The 23,533-nt window shown below is 38.8% G+C and overlaps 1 protein-coding gene across 16 annotated transcripts in view; it reads left to right on the plus strand.

The window, feature by feature from the left end:
* The window catches only part of FHIP1A (FHF complex subunit HOOK interacting protein 1A), a 438,671-nt gene that overhangs the window by 280,969 nt on the left and 134,169 nt on the right, over positions 1 to 23,533 (plus strand). For all 16 annotated transcript variants that reach the window (XM_069105531.1, XM_069105522.1, XM_069105520.1 and 13 more), the window contains one exon: positions 18,923 to 19,081. In XM_069105531.1, the coding sequence (XP_068961632.1) occupies positions 18,923 to 19,081 (159 nt within the window). The remainder of the gene's footprint in view (positions 1 to 18,922; positions 19,082 to 23,533) is intronic.

Raw genomic sequence — 23,533 nt, forward strand, 5'->3', positions numbered from 1 at the left:
TTAAAATAACCTCATCTTTATCTGGAAAACTGTTGTTTTTTTTTGCTTTGCTTTTTGGAGGGCAATTGGGATTAAGTGACTTGCCCAAAGTCACATGGCTGGTATGTGTGTAAAGCATCTTGAGGTCAGATTTGAACACAGGTCCTCCTGACTCCAGGGCCATTGCTCTATTCACTGTGCCACCTAGCTTCCCCTGGAAAATTTTGTTAAAAATTACAAAGAAGCAGTAAGCAAATTTAAAAATAGTAGGAATAAAGCACCGGCCCTGGTGTCAGGAGGACCTGGGTTCTGATCCGGCCTCAGACACTTAACACAAAAAATAGTGTGACTTCAAAGGATATGAACAGGCAATCCTCAGAGAAAGAAATTAAAGACATCTATAAGCACATAGAGAAATGCTCTAAATCACTATTGATTAGAGAAATGCAAATCAAAACAACTCTGAGGTACCCCATCTCACCAGTCAGATTGGCTAAGATGACAAAACAGGAAAATGACAAATGCTGGAGAGGATGTGGGCAAATTGGAACACTGATGCATTGCTGGTGGAGTTGTGAACTGATCCAGCCTTTCTGGCGAGCAATCTGGAATTATGCCCAAAGGGCTATAAATACTTTCATATCCTTTGACCCAGCAATACCACTCCTAGGGATATATCCCAAAGAGATCATATAAGTGGGAGGAAGACCCATATGTACAAAAATGTTTATAGCAGCTCTTTTTGTGGTGGCAAAGAATTGGAAATTAAGGGGGTGCCCATCAATTGGGGAATGGCTGAATAAGTTGTGGTATATGCATGTTATGGCATACTATTGTGCTATAAGAAACGAGGAGCAGATGGTCTTCATATTTACCTGGAGAGGCTTATACAAACTGATGCTGAGTGAGAAGAGTAGAACCAGGAGAAATTTGTACACAATTACAGACACAATGTATGTGTGATGACCAGCTTTGATAGACTGGACTCTTCTCAGCAATGCAGTGATATAAGTCAATCCCAAAAGACTCATGATGGAGAGAAATATGTGCATCCAGAGAAAGAACTAGAAAGAACTGAGTTTATATCCAGGTGGAAGCAAAATGCCTGATCTTTTTCCTTCTCTTATTTGGTTTTATGTCCTCTTTACCATTTTTCATTCTATCCAATACAATCCATCTTTATAACCTGACTAATGTATAATGTGAAAGTCTTTACAGATCCTATACTTGACTATATGCCACTATATGGGGGAGGGACTATATATGGGGAGGGAAGGAAGGGTGACAAAATGTGAAACTCAAGGAATTGTGGAATTGAATCTTGTAAACTAAAAGGAAACAAATTATTAAAAAAATAAAAATAAATAAATTAATTAAAAATTTTAAAAAATAGTGTGACCTTGGGCAAGTTACTTAACCCCAATTGCCCTCCAAAAAGCAAAAAAAGAGAGAGAGAGAGAGAGATATGATCTCCTCTGTCCCTTCCTGCTCTGATGATTCTGTGATTCTTATACATTAAAGCATCAGGTCATATGAAATACTGCTTTTTAAAAATTATTTTTATTTATTTATTTTTTATTTATGGAATAAAGCAAGCATTTCCATAACACTGTATAATAAAAAAGATGATTGCACATGAAACTGTGAATGTATAATGTACAACTTGTTATTCCTTTTAAATAATAGTTATCATGTGAAATTTGAAATATTGATTTGAGAAAATAAAATAGGACATTTTAGCCCAAGAATTATATTGCTCACGTGACAAATGATTAAGTCTGTAGATGTGGAACAGAGTGACCTAGGAGGTTCAAGGAAATGGGGATCATTTTTAGCTGGTGAATGTGTTCATGAAGGAGATTTTACCTGACCTTAGTATTAAAGGCAGTGGAAGGATAATGTTAAAAGAGATGCAGGTTAGAATATCATAGATTTAGAGCTAGCTGGAATCTTCAAAGTCATTTAATTCAGTTTCTTCATTTAACAGATGAGTAAACTAAGAAGGGGGTAGTCCATGAAGGATATCATGGACAGTCATGGAGGAACGAGAATACAGAGTATCCTGTACTTTTATCAACAAAAAATTCATGGAAAGGGGAATTTCTGATATTTTAATTGTCTACTGATTCTTCTGCAGCTAAACAAAACAGAAACTAACACCTTTCAATCAATAAATATTAGATGCCTAATATACTCCAGAAATGTATATGGGGATATAAATGCAAAGAATGAAACCATCCCTACTCTCTAGAAGCTTGCATTCATAGTGTTTATGTGGAAGAGTTTATCATAGGGTCATTAGAAGATTATTTTAATGGTTTTTTTGGAGGCAGGCTTATTTCTCTCTTCTCTTCTTTCAAGATGTAGCTCAGATTTTATCTCCTGTATGGAATCTTTCCTAATTGCCCTGACTGCTAGTGCCTTCCCTCCCAAAAGACTTTGTATTTAATTACTTTGTATTTATTTTCATCGACCAACTTTATATTCATGCTGTATGTATTTTTATGTGTACTTATCTCCCTCATTAGGACATGCCCTCCTTGTGAGTTGGGATTATTTCTTTTTCTTTTCTTTTTTTGTTCTTGTAGAGCACACAATCTAGCACAGTGCTTGGCACATAGTAGGGGCTTAATACATATTGGGTGGTTGGTTTTGTAAACTATGATTTGGAAGAACATGGCTAGAACATGGCTCTCTTAAAAGATGGTAACCCAAGAGTAGATAGAATTCATGATGATTCTCTTTTCAATATAATTTCTCATTATACAACCTAGCATAACAACAACGACAATAATAACTAACATTTATATAGTGCTCACTGTGTTATCAGGCACTGAGAAATGTATAGTGATCATCTTAATTAATACTCTCAACAACCCTGGGAAGCAGATGCTATTATTATCCCCAATTTCTTTTATTTCTGAGAACATATTGTAAAAAAATTCTTTTTAACATTCTTTTAAAAAATTTTGACTTCCAAATTCTCTCTCTTCCTCTAATCCCTCTCCTGCTCATTGAGAAGGTAAGCATTTTGATATCAATTATTAATTATTATAATAATTATATATTATTATAATAATATATTATAATTATTAATTATGCCCTTTGGGCATAATTCCAGATTGCTCACCAGAAAGGCTGGATCAGTTCACAACTCCACCAGCAATGCATTAGTGTTCCAATTTGCCCATATCCTCTCCAGCATTTGTCATTTTCCTGTTTTGTCATCTTAAGAAGTCATGCAAAACATGTTTCCTTATTAGTTGTGTTGCAAAAGAAAATACAGAACAACAACAAAGAACCAAAACCCAGCAATAAAAAAACAAAAAAGTAAAAAAAAAAGTGTTCTTTGATTTGCATTCACACTCCTTGAGTTCTTTTTCTGGGATAGATAGCTTTTTTCTTCATGAGTCCTTCAGAATTGTTTTAGATTGTTGGATTGCTGAGAATAGCTGTTATTCACAGTTGATCATTATGCAATATTGCTGTTACTGTGCACAAGGTTCTGCTTATTTCACTTTGCATCAATTCATATGAGTCTTTCCAGGTTTTTCTGGAATTCGCCTGTTCATTGTTTCTTATAGCACAATAGGGCTCCATCACAATCATATACCACTATTTGTTCAGCTGTTCCCCAGTTGATGAGCATCCTCTCAATTTCCAATTCTTTGCCACCACAAAAAGAGCTACCATAAATATTTTCCTACCTATAGATCCTTTTTTTAAAAATCTCTTTGGGGATATAGCCTTAGTAGTGATATTGCTCAAAGCATATGCATAGTTTGATAGCTCTTTGGGCATAGTTCCAAATTGTTCTTCAGAATATTTGAATCAGTTCACAACTCTGTCAGCAGTGCATTACTGTTCCAACTTTCCCATATCCCTGCCAGCATTTGTTTTTTTTCCTTTTCTGTTATGTTAGCCAGTCTATAGGTGTGAGGTGGTACCTCAGGGTTGTTTTAATTTGCATTTCTGGAATCAATAATGATGTAGAGCATTTTTTCATATGACTATACATTGCTTTGTTTTCTTCTTAAAACTGCCTGCTCATATCATTTGACTGTTTATCAATCGGGGAGGGATTTGTCATCTTATAAATTTAATTCATTTCTCTGTTATCCCCAGTTTCACTGTATGTAGGTGTACGTAAGAAGCTGGACTCACTAAGGCATCGCTATGCATTCACAAGCTCATGGATGCTCAATTTGTGACTAATTTAGTATGCATTTTAAAATAATAGAGTTTTAAATATTTATTCTGTACATATGTACTTGTTTCCCTTATTGCGATGTAATTTTTTGGGGAGTAGGAATTCTTGATTTTTATTTCAATGCATAGCACCTATCCTGATGTCTGGCACATAATTAATAAAGGCTTGTTTGGTGAATGATATCACACATATGATTGGTGGAGTACAAATGTAATTGATGATGAGAATATATCATTATGGAAAGCCTGGCCTATCTTTGCTGTATCATATGGATGTTTTGTCTTTTAGTCTCCTCTATGAATGCATAGGAATGATCTGCTTTAATTGGGTATCAAGGCAATTGCTGTAACCTGCATTCCCTTCAGTGGCTTTGTGAGTATTGTCATTTTTAGAAGTTTTTTCCCCGGAATCTAACATAAATCAAATAAAATAGGCGTTTCAACATACACACTAGAAGAGAAAAAGAGGGTTGATTGTACATGAAATTGGAGATCTCTATTAGATATAGCTTGTGGAGTTTTTTTTTTTTACTCTTTTCTGAAATGATACATACTATTTGTATCACTGTCATTTTCCTTGCTAAACATTTTACAAAGTGAATTTATTCGTTAAATTGATTATGCCATTTCTCTCCACTTAGATAATATTTTGGGGGGGAGGGAGAAGGCAAGACAATTGGGGTTAAGTGACTTGCCTATCGTCACACAGCTAGTTAAGTGCATATTTTTGTTAGCTAAGATGGTTTGGGGCAACTTCTAGCCTCTTTGTTGTGGTACCTGTGTTGCATTGGTTAAATTCTTTTGTTGTTCTTCAATTCTGGCTAACTCTTCCTGACTCCATTTGGAATTTTCTTGGTAAAGATACTAGCATGATTTGCCATTTCTTTCTCCAACTCATTTTACAGATAAGGAAACTGAGGCAAACAGGGTCAAGTGACTTGGTCAGCATCACACACCTAGTAAATGTCCAAGGCCACATTTGAACTCAAGTCTTCTTGACTCTAGACCCAGGGCTTTATCCACTGCACCATATATCTGTTCCTTAAATTTCTTTATGCATTTTAAATTTAGAAAGAAATACCACTCATTCTGGGTTTAAAATGCTTAGAATTGAGTCATTGATTTTCCTGTGTGAACAATTATGTATGATGCTTGAAGTAGTAGATGGGCTGTATTTTTGTTGTTCCAAGCAGTAGGAAATACAGAAAGTGAGAAATCAATGCTAGAAATATACACAGTAGTAGATAAAAATTTAATTGTTTTGCACCAAAAAAACCCATGTAAATCTCAGGAAGCTAACATATTATCTTGTTGCATCTTCAGTCCAAGTGAGTCAAGACAACTATTCCCACTGTGCTTTGGTGAGATGCTCTGATCATCAGACATTTCTGCCTGCCCCAAAGACCTGAGCTGGAAGCAGTGTGTTAGTGCCAGTTCCAAAGGGCTTGAGAGAACCAGTTATTCAGTTTCCTGGTGAGGCATTTACACCTCAGAAACCAGTGATCCTAAAAATCAGAACTTGATTTTGCTTTTCTTTTGTTGATTGTCTAAACTTAAGAAAGTGCAAATGATGCCAATTAAAAGTACCTGTGCATATATTTTTTTCCCCTTCAAAGAGAATAGTTGTTAAACATTTACTGGTATACCCTGCATTGTACTATAAACACTGCTCAGCAGGAGTGGAGTGAAAGGTCAGGGAATAAAGTCATCTCCAGATTGGAGAGTGATGACTGTAGGATCATGAGAGCAGCAGCAGCAACAACAGGCATTTATATAGTGATTTAAGTTTTGCAAAGTACTTTACATCTATTAACTTAATTTATAACTCATAATTCTTACTTGAATTGTTCCTGAATCCACATCCAAGTGTAAAATGAGGACTAGTGTCCATGGTGGAACCATAGCCTCTGTGGGGCTGACATGGGGGTTAGGGTGCACTTTTTCCGAGAAAAAGATGCCTGGCCCTCAGCCAGCCCATAACCTTTATGTGGTGCATGCAGTTACTGCCCTGGCTAGTCCCTATTATCTGTCCCATCTTTGCTTAGAGTTTCAGTTGTTTTTCAGTCATGTCCAACTCTTTGTGATCCCATTTGGGGTTTTCTTGGCAAAGATACTGGAGTGGTTTGCCATTTCCTTCTCTATGCTCATTTTACAGATGAGGAAACATGAGGCAAACTGTGACTTGCCCAGAGTCACACATCTAATAAGGGTTTGAGGCCAGATTTGAACTCAGAAAGATGAGTCTTTCTGACCCCAATCCTGGTGTTTCACTGTTATTAGTCCATTGCTACTCTTTTCCAGATTTTTTTTTCCTGCTATATTGTCTCTTTCTCCTAGAATCCTGTGTCTTAGGACTGGAAGGGGCATCAAAGACCATCTAATCTAGTCCTCTTGTTTTACAGATAAAGAAACCATGGCCCAAGGAAATCAACTCTTTAAAGGCAGGATTGAATCCAGGCCATCTTCTCTTCCAAACCCCATAGGAATCATGGTTGTCCCATAATAAGATTGTCTTCTGTGCCTCCTTCCCACCTCCAAAATGTTTTTACCCCAGGAGAAAATATTCCTAGTTAAGTTGTTGATCACTGGCTCTTGCCTCTCTGAGAACAGAAATGTTTATTTTTTTTAAGCTGTTTTAAATCATACTTAATGCTTCACTTATTCATTCTTTTTGAAAAGTAATCTTTTGGATATATAAGCCTCCCACATAGAGCCTGGTACTCTCATATTTCCATTTTGCTTCTTGAAAAAGTTCTGCTTTTATCTGAAATATTTGTCAGAAATGGTCATTTTTTCCTGCAGTTTCATACAAGCCACAAACAGAGTGCTTATTTACTCTCTCTTGTGACAGCCTTGTCTATTACTACTTTGGGGATTGAGAGGTGGAATTTGTATTTTTTTTTTTGTTTTTGTTTTTTGCTTTTTTTTTGGAGTGGGGAAGGCAGGGCAATTGGGGTTAAGTTACTTGCCCAAGGTCACATAGTAAGTGCTAAGTGTCTGAGGCCGGATTTGAACTCAGGTCCTCCTGACTCCAGGGTTGGTGCTCTATTCACTGTGCCACCTAGCTTCCCCTGAATTTGTTTTTTTTTTTTTTTAATTTTAAAATGGATGAAACTTTTTTGAGCTAGGAAGAGAACTGTTGTCCAAGTATATCTCTTGTTACTAAGTAGATCACAGACCTACAAGTGGGGAAGACTTCAGAGGCCCAGAATCTGGGCCAGGTTCCTTAATTTACAAGCAAAGATTCCCTCTAGGGCTCATACTCTTTCCATTATATCATAGTTTATTTTAGCTCTCCAGAATTACTCAGTTTTATCCACTATCAATTAATACTCCCACTAAGAGTTAGCATCTATTACAGCACCTACTGTGTGCCAGGTGCTGTGTTAAGCCTTTTATAGATATTATCTGATTTGATCCTCACAACAGCCTTGGGAGGTAGGTGCTATTATTATCTCCATTTTACAAGTGAGGAAACTGAGGCAAACAGATTAAGTGACTTGCTCAGAGTCATATAACTAAATGTCTGAGGTCAAATTTGAACTCAGGTCTTCCTGATTCTAGACCCTCTGCTCTATCCACTGTGGGTCTAGATGCCCAATTAAAAAAAAGTTTTATTGATGCTTTTTTTTTTTCTTTTTGGAGGGCAATTGGGGTTAAGTGACTTGCCCAACATCACATGGCTAATTTTTGTGTTAAGTGTTTGAAGTCAGATTTGAACTCAGGTCCTCCTGACTCCAGGGCCAGTACTCTATTTACTGTGCCACCTAGCTGCCCCAATTGATGCTTTTAAAATTGTCTCTTCCAAGCCTTTCTTCTTCCTCTCTCTTTACGGTAGTTTCCTCTATTCCTGCCCTTTGACTCTGTGGCCTTTTACGTCCTCCCCCCACCCAAACTCTTAACAATCACAATCAATAAACTCTCCAAATGAAAGCAGAAGAATGGATACTCAGAGAGGCCACCCCCTCCACTACTGCCTAATAGGAACTTTGGTGTGAGATCCGGGCACCAAGAGAGGATACCTTTGCTCTGCCCACCCACATGTGTGTCTGGCTTCCCACTACCTGTGCTGGAGTCTGTCCCCAGGGCCCACATGTTCCTCCTCTTGCTCTCTCTTCTCTGTCCCTGGCCCCCCTGTGTCCTTGAACATGTGCCTGCCTCCCCCCCACCCCGCACAGTCATGTGGCCCCCTTCCTGCCTCCTTCCCTCACATCCACAGGCAGATTCTTATTATATAAAAATTCCTTTAAGTGGAGGTCTGTGAGCTGTCCACTTATTTAAATTAGAAATGTCTGTATCATCTTTCTGACAGTCAGTTATTTGGCATTTTGTAAGTGCCTGTTATGTGCCCGTTATGTTAAGCCCTAGGAACATAAAAATTAAAAAAAAACAGCCCCCAAAACCAGAAACTAGTCTTTATTTTCAAGGAACTGCCAGTCTAACGAGGGAGACAGCCATATACAAACAAGATATATAGACTGACAGACACACACAAATATATATACACAATATAAATATACATGTATGTATATGTATGTGTGTGTATGTCTACCACAGTATAAATTTGGTTGGGATGGCCTTAGAAGGAAGGCATTACAAGTAAGGAGGTTTAGGAAGGACTTTTTGCAAAATGTGCAACTTTAGCTGAGACTTGGGAGTTAGCCAGGGAAGGTGGGAGGCCTAGGGAAGTTAGCCAGAGAAGGCGGGAGGCCGAGATGAGGAGGGAAGAGGTCCAGGGCTGCGGCACAGTGAAACCTTGAGATGTTGGGGGATGGATGGTGGGTTGTCCATGAGGAACAACAAGAGGCCCGTGTCAGTGTTGTTGAGTAGAAGGAGTGGGATCGAGCGTAAGAAGATGGGAAATGTAGGAAGGCGCCAGATGATGCAGGGCTTTGAATGTCAAACAGAGGCAGTTTGTATGTGAATTTTGGAATGGAGAGTGTCTCCTCATGAAAATCAACATCAAGTGTTATTCCTAAAGGACTTTAAGCTTTGCCTTTCTTCTACTTTTTCTCATCTAGAATTTGGACATCTTGCCTTAGCTTGAGGAATCCCTTTAAATTTTTTATGACTGTGAATGTCTGATATCTGAACCCAGTTAAGCAAAGTGCAGGGAATACATAGCATGAAGGTCAAAGCAGGGCCTGGGATGGTTGGAGTTTTGGTGATCTCCCTCCTTCCAAGTGGGCATCACATTTGCATAGTGTTTTATATAATACTCTTCTAAGCATTTTCATGCATATATTCTCCTTTGTTCCTCACTACAGTATTTGATAAAGATATTATCAGGACCCTTACAACCCAGAAGATTGAATGTTACAGTTGTTAGAAGGCTAGCTTTGGAGCCAGGAAGATCATCAGGCTAGTGACCTGGCCATATTGTTACCTAAACCTCTCAGTGCCCTAGACAAATGTCTGACACTAGATTACAGTAGAATTGCTAACTTGCATTTGTGGAGGGAATAGTTTTTCTCTACTGGTGGGAAAAAAAGTATGTGTGTGTTTGTGTGTGTACACACGCTTGTGCATTCATGCACATATGTACATGCTAGTGAGAAGGACAGCTAGTACGTTAACGGGAATGGAAATTAAGACCTAGCAAGGTAAATTAATCTGGTCAAGGGATATCCAAGTCTGAGTTAGAAACCCAGAACTTTACTGGGATCACATACTGCTTTAAAATGTGCAAAAAATGGGGTGACTAGGTGTCACTGTGAATAGAGCACCAGCCCTGGAATCAGGAGGACCTGAGTTCAAATCTGGCCTCAGACACTCAACACTTACTAGCCATGTGACCTTGGGCAAGTCACTTAACCCCAATTCCCTTGCCTTGCCCCCTAGAAAAAGCAAAAAAAAAAAAAAGATTTGCAAAATCTTTTTTATATGTTGTATTTATGAACAACAATTCTGTGAGGGAAATATTTGAGTATGATTATCCCCCTTTTACAGATGAGGAATATGAAGCTGAGGGTACCATAGCTAATAAGTGTCTAAGGTAGGATTCGAACCCAGGTCTTTCCTGACTCTCCTTCCATTGCTCTTCCTGCCATATCAGTCTGTCTCTGTATTATATCCTAGTGTCCCACCTCACAAGTTGACTCCTTATAGAGTCAGCTCACGTTGCTTTATGTAGAACAGTCTTAAAAGAGGAGAGAGTGGAATATTAGGTGTATGTTATTGTTAATTACTGTCTCTGATGTACGTAATTTGAAAATTAATGTTGCTCTAATTATATTGATACAGTGAATAGTTATTCCCAGCATTTGAGTCAGATAAATTATGCCTGTCTGGATAAATTCATCTTGAAAGCCTTAAAGTGCTTAAGGAGTCAAGGGTATGCAGAAGCAAACCCTTTGTTCTGTGGTTAATTTAGCAGGAGTTAGCAAATGTAATTGATTTTAAGCACGTGGCATCAAGATGAGCATCCCCTCCAAGGAGAACTGGAACTCTCTGTTCTCCCTTGCTTGATAGAGGTTTTAAATTTAGGAGAAATAGCTCGCTAAATGTTACTTTCATGATGGAAGTTCAAGGGGTTGTAGGTAATGTGGACTGGCTGGAGGTTGGGCAGGAAGCCAAAAGAAATTCCTTTTCTCTGTTCTTTATTAACTTCTCTCTGGTCTTTATTAATTGCCCCTCCTCCCTCTTTTTTTTTTTTTCTGTCTTCTAGGAGTCATAGTATTTAAAGCTGGAAGAGATCTTTAAGATGTTCTAGTCCAGGAGTGGGGAACCTGAGGCCTAGAGGCCACAAGTGGCCTCTAGGTCCTCAACTGTGGCCCTTTGACTGAATCCAAACTTCACAGAACACTTGAGGACTTAGAGGGACACATGTGGCCTCGAGACCACAGATTCTCCACCCATGGTCTGGTCCATTGGTTCCCAAAGTGGGTAATACCACCCCTTTCGGGGGTGCTAGAACAATTGGGGTGGGAGGTAACCTTGGATGCAATTGGGGGGGGGGTTTGAATAAAATTAAGGGGGCAGTGGAAGCATAAGGAAAGAAAAGAAGAAAAATTTTAAAAACCATTCATATATGTTTCATCTGTTGTGTAACAGATTTAACATAGTAATTGCATCATTTTTCCAAATAAAGACACAGCATGCAAGTTATAAACAATCAGTGGTTGAGTCTGCCAGAAGGTCTGAACAAGCAAGGGCTGGCAGGCAAGCATACTGTGCATTGTCAGGAAGTCCAGCATACATCAGCAGGGATATACGTGTGTAATGACTTGTTTACAATATGATGCTGTATGGGTACATGACACAATACTGCATCATCAAAATTTCAATGTAGGAATAACCCTCACAGATTTACAATAAATTATTAAATTTAAGATGTTTCATTTTAAAAATGTATATATTTTTTTGAAATGATACAAATTTTAAAAAATCATCAAAAGGTTTAAGAAAGTAGATTTCCAGGGAGGCATTGAATAATTTTTTTTAAAAAGGGGGTGGTAGGCCAATTAAGTTTGGGAACCTCTGCTGCTGATCCAACCCTGCCCCTTATTTTACAAGTGACGACATTGAGGCTAAGAAAGAGAGTGCTTTAACTAACACCCAGGTAATCTTGGGATGGGAACCTCTGTCCAAAAGACTCTAAATGCAGTAGTCTTTTCATTATACCAGGGTTTCATGAGTGTTCTCCAAAGTTCTGTTCATGGACCTCTTCTTTCTATACCTTCTTCGTGGGGGATCACATCCATTCTCATGGGTTCAGTGATTATCTCTGTAGATGAATCCAAATTCATGATATCTATCCTTGACTTCTTTCCTGAGGTCCAGATGTTTACCTTACCCCCCTGCTTTCTATCCTTCCAGCACCTGAAATTCAACATGTCTAAATAGAACTTGTTATCTTAACCCCACACAAGTTTCTTTCCCTGTTTCCTGTTTTACTTATGATGGCATAGTGAATAGACCTGGAGTCAGGGAGAACTGAGATCAAATCTGGCTTCAAGCACTTATGACTAGTCATGTAACTTTGGGGAAGTCACTTAACTTTTTGCCTCAATGCATTTATAAAATGTGCTGGAGAAGGAGATGGCAAACCATTGCAGTCTGCCAAGAAAACCCCAAATGAGGTCATATATAGTTGGACTCAATTGAAACAACTGAAAAACAAGTTCTTTTGCTATTTCTTTCTTCAGCTCATTTTACAGATAAGGAAACTGAGACAAATAAGGTTAAGTGACTTGCCTAGGGTCACACAGCTGGTATCTGAGGCTGGATGTGAACTCAGGAAGAGGAGTCTTCCTGATTCCAAGCCCAGTGCTGGATCCACTTGCCACCTAGCTGCTCCCAGCCAAAATGCCTCTAGCATTTTCTTCCTGAAGACTTCCCCTCCTGACATTGTCAAGAATTTGCAGAATAATAATAGGCAGGTCACTTAATGGTCTTGGTATAGTGAGCAGGACTCTCAGTTTCAATTTCTTTATTTATAAAATGGGGACAGTAGTATTTGCACTACTGACCTTACAGGCTTGTAATAGAATGCCCTTTGTGAACTGCAAAATGCTAAATAAATGTGAGATACTACTATGATTCTTCTCAGGCCCTTACTCCGTAAACTGGACATGATCTTGCCTTTCTTAGAAGTCCCATGCTACTTGCTCTCACTCTTTTTTCTCTTGTCTTGTTTCTTCTTTCTTGTGGTTCATTCCATTAGTTATAATTTTTCTTTGCAACTTGACTAAAGTTTAATGTGAAGAGCTCTAATATGTAGTGTCTATATCGGATTGCATGCCACCTTGGGCGGGGGTGGGGAAGGAGGAAGAGAAGGAAGGGGAAAAAATTTGGAACTCCCCAACTTGTGGAACTGAATGTTGTAATCTAAAAGTAAATAAATTTAAAAAGAAAAAAAAAAAAGGAAGTCTTATAGGACTTTAATACCATTCATAAGACAGTTATTCTGTACGCTTTTTTAGCATCATTTCACTGCCATGAACATATTTTAACCAGACCCTCTGAAGGCCCTGCTCTCTTGCTGAGTTTCTATAGTCGATTGTCTAAAATGTAAATTAGATGGTTAGTGGTTATCTGAGCCCAATGGTGTTATCTCCCCTAAGTTACTCCCTTGTTTATGATATTGATCCTGTGGAATCGACTCCCCCTTCTAATATTGTTTTGCCTAACATCATTTTGGACACTGAAAAAGAACTGAAAAAAGACATTAGATATGGGATAAAGGGCTTTGTGAGATGTAGAGAGAAGGGAACAGCTGAAAGGGTAGAAAAGCCTCAAGTTCATGGCATATAATAATAGCTAACTCTGGGCCTGGAGTCAGGAAGAACTAAGTTCAGGTGGTCTCAGACACTTCAGCTGTGTGGCCCTGACCAAGTCACTTGACCCTGTCTTCCTCAGTTTCTTCCTCTATAAAATGAGCTGGAGAAAAAAATGGCAAGCACCTCCAATATCTTTTCCTAGAACACCCCAAATGGGTCATGAAGAGTCGGACACAACTGAAACATTTATGTAGCACTTATGTGTCAGGCTCTGCACTTGCTTTGTAATTATTATCTCACTTGATACTCACAACAACTCCGGTAGGTAGAACTAAGATATTCAGCCTGGGAGGTGACAAGCAAAATGAACTAATCTTTAAATTAGATTTAAGCCCAGAAGGCATAAAAAGGTAGAAGTTCCAAAGAGACACAGAAGACCCACCTAGCAGTGTTATTTGGAAAGGAAATTGCCTGGGAAGGTAGTGAGTTTTCTTTCCCTCGATGGAACACTTTAGGCAAAGACTGGATGGCTGCCATGTTGTATTGGACATTCTTCTTCAGGGATGACTTGGACAAACTGGTCACATAAGTTACTTGAAACTTGACAGTTCTGTGATTCTATAAACTTCAAAGTCCTGTGTGAGGAATTATTCCTATTCCTTTACTCATTTGGTTCTTTTATTAGATGGTAAGCTTCTTGAAGGTTCATGCCTTTTGTTGTTGCTATTGTTCATTTGCTTTAGTCGCACTTGACTCTTTGTGACCCCATTTGGGATTTTCTGGGGAAAGATATTGGAGTGAATGGTCATTTCCTTCTCCAGCTCATTTTACAGATGAGGAAACTCAGGCAAACAGAGTTAAGTGACTTGCCCAGGGTCACACAACTAGTGTCTGAGGGGAGATTTGGACTCAGCTCTTCCTGGCTCACTTGACTGTGCCCCATAACCTCCCCACATGCCATTTACTCTATGCTTTTGGATGTAGTAGATGTTTAAATGTCTTTTGAATGGCTGATTGTGATGTAGACAGTGAGCGATGTTTCTGACTTCAGCAACAAAATAGAATAGCTTGCAGTTAACGTATGGCATATTACAGTTCATGAAGCATTTTTCTCACAACCTGATAAGTTAGGTAATGCATTTATTATTCCCATTTTACAGATGGAGAGCCAAAGCTCAAGGAGATTCAGTAAGTGGCCTTGAGTCACATAGCTAGGTCAATGTCAGGACTTAAACCCAAATCCTCTGACTATTAAGATCAGTACTTCTAATTATATTATGGGCAGGTTGGTGGTGAAGTAGGCAGAGTACCAGGCCTGGAGTCAACAAGACTGTTGAAATACAGCCTTAGTCATTTACTAATCTCTTCCTCCCCTGGGCTTCAGTTTCTTTTCCCTCATAAATAAGGGGATTAGACTGGAGCAGATGTGTCTATCACACAGCCTGAGGGCCCACAGCTTTCCCTAGTGCTGTCCAAACCCAGATTAAAATATAACTGAAAAATGTTTAACAAAGGAAATGGACATAAAAGGACTATGAAGCCATGCACACCCTTTCACCAGCAATACTGCTAGGTCTGTATCCCAAAGAGATAAAAAATGAAAATATGTACAAAAATATTAAGCAGTGCTTTTAGTGGAGTATGATTGGGGGGGATGCCTTTCAATTGGAGAATGGCCAAACAATTTGTTATATATGTGTCATATTGTGCTATAAGAAGTGACAAGTAGGTTGATCTCAGAAAAACCTGAAAAGACTTATGTGAACTGATACAAAGTAGAATGAACAGAACCAAAACAACATTGTAACAGTGATATTGTATGATGATCTACTGTGAATAACTTAGCTCTTCTTAGCAATACAATGTTCTAAGACAAATCTGAAGGACTTATGATGAAAGGTGCTGTCTATCTATTTCCAGAGAAGGAACTGATGGAGCCTGAATGCAGATTGAAGATATTTTCCTTACTTTATTTTTGGGTTTTCTTTGGGTCTCTGTTTTCTTTACCAGCATGACTTACATGGAAATGTGTTTTGCATGATTGCACGTGTATAACCTATGTCAAATTGCTTGCCTTTGAGGGGTGGAGCCAAGATGGCAGAGTAAAATCAGGGATTTGCTTGAGCTCTCCCCCAAACCCCTCCAAATACCTGTAAAAATGACTCTAAACAAATTCTAGAGCTGCAGAACCCACAAAATGACAGAGTGAAACACATCTTCAGCCTAATTCAGCCTGGCAGGTCTACAGGAAGGGTGTTTTGCACAGGGCTGTGAATGGAGCGTAGTCCAACATGGGCTGAACCAGCACAGACAGAGCAGGCATCACAGGGCTGAATTACTGGCAGCTGTGGCAGTTTCCAGACTTCTCAACCCACAAATGCCAAGGCATGGAAGGTCAGTGGGGGAACTCTGTGGGAACTAGATGAAACAGGAACAAAGTCTGGCCCCAACCCTGTGGTAGTGGTGACAGTGGCGGAGGCAGCAACAGCAGCAGTTGCTTCCAGGGCTCTGGGCCCACAGATGGTGGGGGATTGAGCAACTGATATAAAACCCCTGAAACCTGGGAGTACACCCACCCGCACCCTCACTGGAAGTATAGTCCAACTTTGGCAAAGATTTAGAAAGTTAAGGCTGGGAAGATGAGCAAACAGCATAAAAAAACCTCAGACTACAGAATCTTAATTTGGTGACAAAGAAAATCAACCCATACAACCAGAAGAAGACAACTAAGTCAAAGCTCCTACATCCAAAACCTCCAAGAAAAATATGAATTGGTTGCAGGTCATGGAAGAGCTCCAAAAGGATTTTGAAAATCAAATTGCTTGCCTTCTCAATGAGGGAGGGAATGGAGAAAAGGAAAGAATTTGGTGCTCAAAATTTGATTTAAAAAGCATTGTTTTTACATGTAATTGGGAGAAAATAAAATATTAAATTAAAAAATAAATGGAAAAATATAAAAGATAGATAATATTTTTTTTAAATAGTCAATATGTTATCCACAGGGATTCCTGTGGATTAGTGGCCCGTATTTTTATTTGAGTTTTAAGTCATTGGATTAGATGTCCTCTCTAAAGTACCTTCAGCACCATTATCCTGTGCTCTTAGATATAAGAGGTTTAAGACACATAACCTAGGAGAAGTCTAGGAGGATGAAAAAGGAAAGAGGACTCATTTTTACGTGATTTCATCCCTGTTTGTTTTAGATGAACATATTTCTGGGTACAAGGGAAAGCTGTTGCACAGTGGAAAGGCCACTTAATTAGGAAGACCTGGGTTTATCACTTGGCTCTCTTACGTGCACATTGTGGGATGTGGTACAATTTATGGCTCTCCATGCTTTGGTTTCCTTGTCCATAATCTGGACATAACTCTGGCTACAGCTGACACCAAAGAGTTGATATGAGGATGAAATTAGAGAATGTCATTTTTTTTTAGACAATAAAGTATACTATTTTGGAGTTCAACTGTGGACCATCTCTAGAGCTCTAGTCCACGAGTTGGCTAATGTTCTCAGCTGGAAGGAATGGTGAAAAAAATTCACAAATTGTCTTTCTGTTAATATTTTAATCCCTAAAGCTAATTGCTAATATAAGCAGTGTTTTGTGTCTATCATAGGAAATTATTAAATGAGTCTGGCTTATCTGGGGTGAAATAGAGACTTGTGAATGTCATACAAAATTTCATTATTAATGGCCATTAATGTTCTGTAATTAGGGCACAATATATTAGTGAAGCAAACAATTAGCTTGTTAGAAGTATAAATGGAGGCTAATTTTGAATTTTCCAAGTATTATTCTATGATTTGGACATTAAGCATTCATTTGTTAGTCCTAACATATATCTTGGTCTTCTTGTATGAATTTGTTCACATATGACTTGTTCTGACATTTGTCTTAAGAATAATAATGACAGCTATCTCAGACTTCTAGAGTGCTTTTAGGTTTGTAAAGCCCTTTGCTTGTGACTAATCTTTCAGGTAGGCAAACTAAGTAGTTATTCCCACTTTACATCTGGGAAAACTAAGGCCAATCAAGATTAAGTGACTTCTCTGTGATCACATAGTGATGGGGGACGGGATCCCAATAGGTTCAGCAGGAATTCTGATCTTATCTAAGACCAGAAAACCTGCGATATCATCTGGAAAGAATTCAAGGTCTCAGGCTTAATTGGAGTGAGAGTTGTAGAAGTTTATTGTTTTGCTTCCATGAGAAGCAGGCAAGAGTCCTTTAGGGGACCTGCAAGTGAGAGGGGTACATGCTTTTACCTTTAAAGGGTAGGGCTGCCATTGTCAGGGCTGACTAGACGGGAGGGGCCTCAGTGCATAGACAAAGGTCAGAGCTGACCAAGAGGAACATGTGAATAAATAGTTTAGATAAGATTTGGGCCAGGTGAAGGAGACAAAAGGCAAGGACAAAGGAGGGTGTGGGCCAGGCCTGAGAACAAAAGGGGTCACAGGATGTTGCCTAGGTGGGATAGGGAGAAGGGGCAGAGCTCAAGGGTGGGAAAGGACAAATTGCAGTTAAAACTTCACAGACTGGTTTTATAAGTTGGTTTGACCTAGACCCCAGGTACCCCATCAATAGGGCAGCTAGGTGGTATAGTGGATAGAATCCTGGGCCAGGAGTCTTGAGGACCTGAGTTCAAATCCAGGTTCAGATATATCCTAGCTGTATGATCCTGGGTAAGTCACTGCCTCAGTTTTCTCATCTGTAAAATGAGCTATAGAAAGAAATTGCAAGCCCCTCTAGTATTTTTGTCAAGAAAACCTCAGATGGGGTCAGGAAGAGTTAGACACGACTGAAAAAACAACTGTGGTCACATAACCAGTATGTGTCTGGGGCAGGATTCAAACCCAAATGTCTTGTGACTTTAAGTCTAGTTTTTATCCACTATGCCATATTGTGTCTTGCTATAGTTAGCATCTCATAAAGCCCCCTCAAACTACAGACTGTCAAGGAGAGAGGGTCTGTTTATTTAGCCAGTGTTGACCAAGCCCTTAATATGTTGTAAGATGCTTGGCTACTATACAGAGAAGTATAATATAGTCATTTCTAGAGAATCTTGAGATCTAAGAGTTAGAGCTAGAATGAGTCCCAGAGGCCATCTAGTCCAACCCTCTCCTTTTACAGATGAGAAGACTGAGGTCTGGGGAGGTTCAGTGATTGCCCACAGTCATATCTGTAGTAAGCTACAGAGGGCAGGTCTGGAGCCAAGGCCATTTTCCACTTTTGCTACTTTGGAGGAAGGTTCCTTTTGGCTGGGGTGATCCATTAGTCCTTCACAGAAGAGGGAGCCCTAAAGAATCATGGGGAAAAATGATTATTCCAACTTAAGTCAGCCAGCATATTTTAAGCTCATATGGCAGGTACCATTGTGGGTGCTGAGGATACATAGACTAAATAAACAAAAAAAGGAATAAGAATAAGAGAAGACCACTGCCCTCAAGGAGCTTGCATTCTAGTGGGAATTGGGGGAATAACAAAAGTCACAATGTCTCTTGTTTCTGAATGCAGGTGCTAGCCACGGGATTAAGCGGCCTCTACTCCTCTTTGCCTACGAAACTCGAGGAGAAGGGTGATGAATGGCATTGCCTTCTGAAGGATGACTGGTTACTTCTGCCTTCTCTGGTCCAGTTCATGAATTCCCTGGAGTTTTGCAATGCAGTCATACAGGTACTGGAAAGAAACAACAGCCATAATGAAATGTTGCCTTGATCTAGAGCTTTTAAAGGGTTGCCAAGTGCCTTTCCACAAATATGCGCTGATGTTTGGGATTGGAATAGGAGTGTCCCTTTTTTCACTAATGAGAAAGTAACTTGCCCAAATCAGGTTAATAGGAAGGGTTAGAGCATGTCATCAGACTCTTGCCCCAGCATTCTTCCTTTCTCCCTGAACAGCTCATTTGGTTCTTACCTAGAAGACAAGCCATTTACTGATGAGTTGATATGCATCAGCATTTTATTTTAATAAATGCTTAATAAATATTTATGACTTATTTAAAGCATGCATAATGTCTTTGAATACATAAAAGCATAATTTTTATGGGCTCCCAGAAAGTTTGAAGGAAAAGCAAAATGGGAGGGGGGTGGGATCTTTGTGTATCCTCCTTCCAAAAACTGCTAATTCTGTTTTGTTTATCCATTTTATTGTCAACAGTAATTTGATTCCTAACTCATTAAAGAGATATTTTTAGCTGTCCATGTTCTTTAAAATAAACCATTTTTACTTCAAGGTCTTCATGGTTGTCTACAAAGGAAAACACTTTATTTTGCTTAATGGTGCATACTGACTAAAGAATGTTGTTATCCCAATTGAATTTAGAAGTTGTTAAGTATCTTCTTAGCAACCCAAATTAAATTTCCTTCAAAATTGGTCTGCTTGAAAAAAAATAAACAGCTCTCTATATTGGGCCCTTGATTAGATTTCCCCCTCAGCTTTTTTGTTGCTATTCTTCATCAGTTTCCAGATAGAAATCAGATTTTACATTTCTCTGGCAGTAAATAGGCCCCACTAATGTTTTATCGGTTTACTGAATAAATATTACCTTTGCTTTGCAGTTTTTGATTTCTTCCAGAAATCATTTACTTTAACGGTGATTGTGGGCTGATGAATGCTGGCTATAATCTATTTATTTCCTAAATGAAGAAATAGCTTCTGGAAGAAAATGTGGGTAAATTACATACGTTCCCATCTCATTTTTATTACTCAAATGAGGGAAGCTTTATTTATACATAAGATAAATGAATTACATCTTAAATTATTTTTCTCCCTCATCTTGCAGTCTCACAGCATTTTCTTGCAGGAGGGTTTAAAAATAAAAAGATAGAACTACTATTATTTTCTCCCCAAATGCACTCTGATTGAGAAAATGTCGGTAATTTAAAGATCAAGTCTCTATTCCCTGGTAATTGGTTTTCACCTTTTATTTTATTTTTTTAAAGAAAGAGAAGCCACATAATGGGATTCATTAAGGACTGAAGAACCATACGTTTTGGAAAAGTTTCAAAATTGAAATCATATAGTTTAGATTAGTTCTTTTAATGATACTGCAAAGATTACTTAAAAAAGATGTTAGCACAGGGCTCTTGCATGCAAGAGATGTTTTAAAAGGAATAAAAGCAGACTCTCTTGCATCAGTGATAGTGATCTCTGCTTAGGAGTGGTGTCCTGTTCTGCAAAACCATGTTTCTAAATGAATTGCTTCTGCCACCCTCATCTCCCCATGATAAATATTTGTCCCAGAATGCAGCTTTAGGAAACCTTTTTTGTTATGTTACAGACTCTAGAAGACATTAGTCTTCTCCTAGCAAAATAAGATTGCTTAGTTATATGCCTGGATATTATACTCACATACATAATCAAGAGATTAGCAGGCTTGGATTTAGGAAAGTCCTGGGTTCAAGTCCTGACCCTAAATCCAGTTGTGTGACTCTGGGCCTTAATCCTTTATTTGTAAGATAAGGCTAATAATACTTGGATTGTTGTTTACTCCTGCTTTCCATAATAAAAATTTCAGTTCAAGAAATTTAAGTACCCACTATATGCAAAGCACTATGCTAGATGATGGAGATGTAAAGACAAGAAAGAAATAGTTCCTACCCTCAAGGCATTTACAATCCATCAGGAACATAACATTTTAATATGTAGATCTAGAGGAGACTTTAAGTGTCATCTAGGCCAATCCATTTATTTATTTTATAGGTGAGGAAGTGAAAGGTTAAAACTAGTTAATTGGTCCATACACTTTTATTAAGTGCTTATTGGATTCCAGGCACTCTGATAAGCCCTGGGCATACAAAGAAAGGTATAAACAACCTCACATTCTTTTTTTTTTTTTTTGGAGGGCAGTTGGGACTTAGTGACTTGCCCAAGGTCACACAGCTACTTTTTTGTGTTAAGTGTCTGAGGTCACATTTGAACTCAGGTTCTCTTGACTCCAGGGCTGGTACTCTATTCACTGCGCTACCTTGCCACCCCACAACCACACATTCTAATGGTGGAGAAAATACATAAATGACTAGGTACATACAAGATATATACAAAATGAATGGAAGGTAATCATAGTTAATTGATTTACCCAAACTCATAGATATTTTTTAGTCATAAACATGTCTTATCTTTCCTATGTACTTCTAACCTGACTCTGTTCTTGATTCTTTAGCTATTTCTACCTCTTCCCCAGCTGCTTTCTCAAGTGGCAGATGCCCTCACCCTTGTAGCTTCTTCCTCCAATTGCTCAATTCTTCCCGGGAACCTCCATTTGAAGAAGTGTCCAAGCCACCATCTTTACTTCTAACCTGATTCCACTCCAAGCTCTCTGAACTTTTACATTTTGCCTCTACTGGATGCTTTCTCCCCTCCCTACTACCATTCATTTTCCCACTCCCTTTTATGTATTGCCATTAGAATCTAAGCTCCTTGTGGGTAGAGACCATCTCTCCCACCCCTCCCCATATATTTGTATCTTTATGCTCAGTACAGTGCCTGGAGCATGGCTAAGTGTTTAATAAATGTTCTGTCATCTTATCTATCCATCCATCCATCCATGCATCCATCCATCTACCCATCTACCTACATATCTAACTAGTTTCTATTCTCCTGCTTGATAAGATGATGAGCTCCTTGAAGTCAGGGAACATGCTCTTTTCTTTCACAGTGCCTAGCAATAAAGTGTTGCATGTAAAGAATCTATGTAGATATCCGAATCAATGAATGAATGATTGAAATCTAATGTTTTCTGATGGAATCCTGCTCCTATTTTTTTTTCTTCAGGCAAGCCCCTCATGATAAGAAAAAACCTCCTGTATTAGGTGTTGGATCTGTTTTAAATTCTTGGGTCTTTTTGATAGAACAACCCCCAAATCATGAAAACTAGTGAAGCTTAGCAGCTTTACCCAAAGGAATATTCCCTGAGACTTGCCTAATCATGGTGGGAAGCTAAATGAATCAAAACAAAGGAAGGAAAACAAAACCAGAATGGTGGAAGGGAAAAAGAGAGGGAATCCCCTACAAATGAGCCAACAGATACAAATGAGGGATGGGTGAACAGAGCTGACAAAAAGATTGAAGGCTGAAAGACCTTGTTGATGTTGTACAAAAAAAGTAGCTGAGGAGCTATGGGTAGCTGAAGATCTGAGTAATGATCCTGATAAGCAGCAAATTAACATGCAAGGAATTCTCCAGCTTTAATACCATCACACTGATAAATGATTCAGGTTCTTGTGATAAAAATGCCTTGTAAACCTTCAAATGCAATGTAAATGAGGAAGTATTTTTATGGGATGCTAGCCTTAGAGGAACCCTGAGGAAGCTATGGAACAAATGATTCATCAATTTAGTTTGAGGATATACAGATACATAAAAGCTGCTAAAGCATATTGCAAAATGTCCTGGAGCTAACATCAGAAAATGCCCTCAGATATTTTTAAAATTTGTGATCAATCAGTTGGTCAGCAGTATTTATGAAGTACCCTTTCTAACCCAGGCATGGTGTGAAGTGCTAAAGATACAAATATTAAAAAACGAAACAATCTGGAGTCTCAAAGAGCTTACATTCTATGATGTGAGAATAATATAAGAAGTAATTAAGACAAATTAGTCACTATAGTAGTTTCTTTGAGCTGAAGGATGGCATCTATTAAAATTTTGTGTTCTCTAAATTTGCTGCCCTGGGAAAAAGCTCTGATTGCCCTACCCTAGTTAAAGTTCTGCATAAAAATAATTCTACTTCTCAAGTTTATTCCTTTCTCCCGCTAGAGCCTTAAAATATCCTGGTTTTTGGGGGTGGTAACCACAGTGCTGGGGCAAGAAAAGGGTCACGGATGTAGAACAAAGAGCAGAATCTTAAGGCTTCAGTGTCTTTCTTTGTCAAGAGCTAGCAGTTTTTCTCTGTGATTTTTTCCCCTTGCTCAGAATGTATGAGGAGATGTGGTTCTACTGGGAAAACCCCAAGAAAAAAACCAAACCCCCCGAGATAAAACCAAACCCCCCGAGATAAAACCAAAGCCCCCGACATAAAACCAACCCCCCAAGATAAAACCAAAGCCCCCAGATAAAACCAAAGCCCCCGAGATAAAACCAAAGCCCCGAGATAAAACCACCCTCCCAGATAAAACCAACCCCCCC

The sequence above is a fragment of the Petaurus breviceps genome, unplaced genomic scaffold (assembly GCF_028583685.1).
Source record: "Petaurus breviceps papuanus isolate PSGF00001 unplaced genomic scaffold, PetGlider_PUasm1.0 76, whole genome shotgun sequence".
Classification (NCBI taxonomy): domain Eukaryota; kingdom Metazoa; phylum Chordata; class Mammalia; order Diprotodontia; family Petauridae; genus Petaurus; species Petaurus breviceps.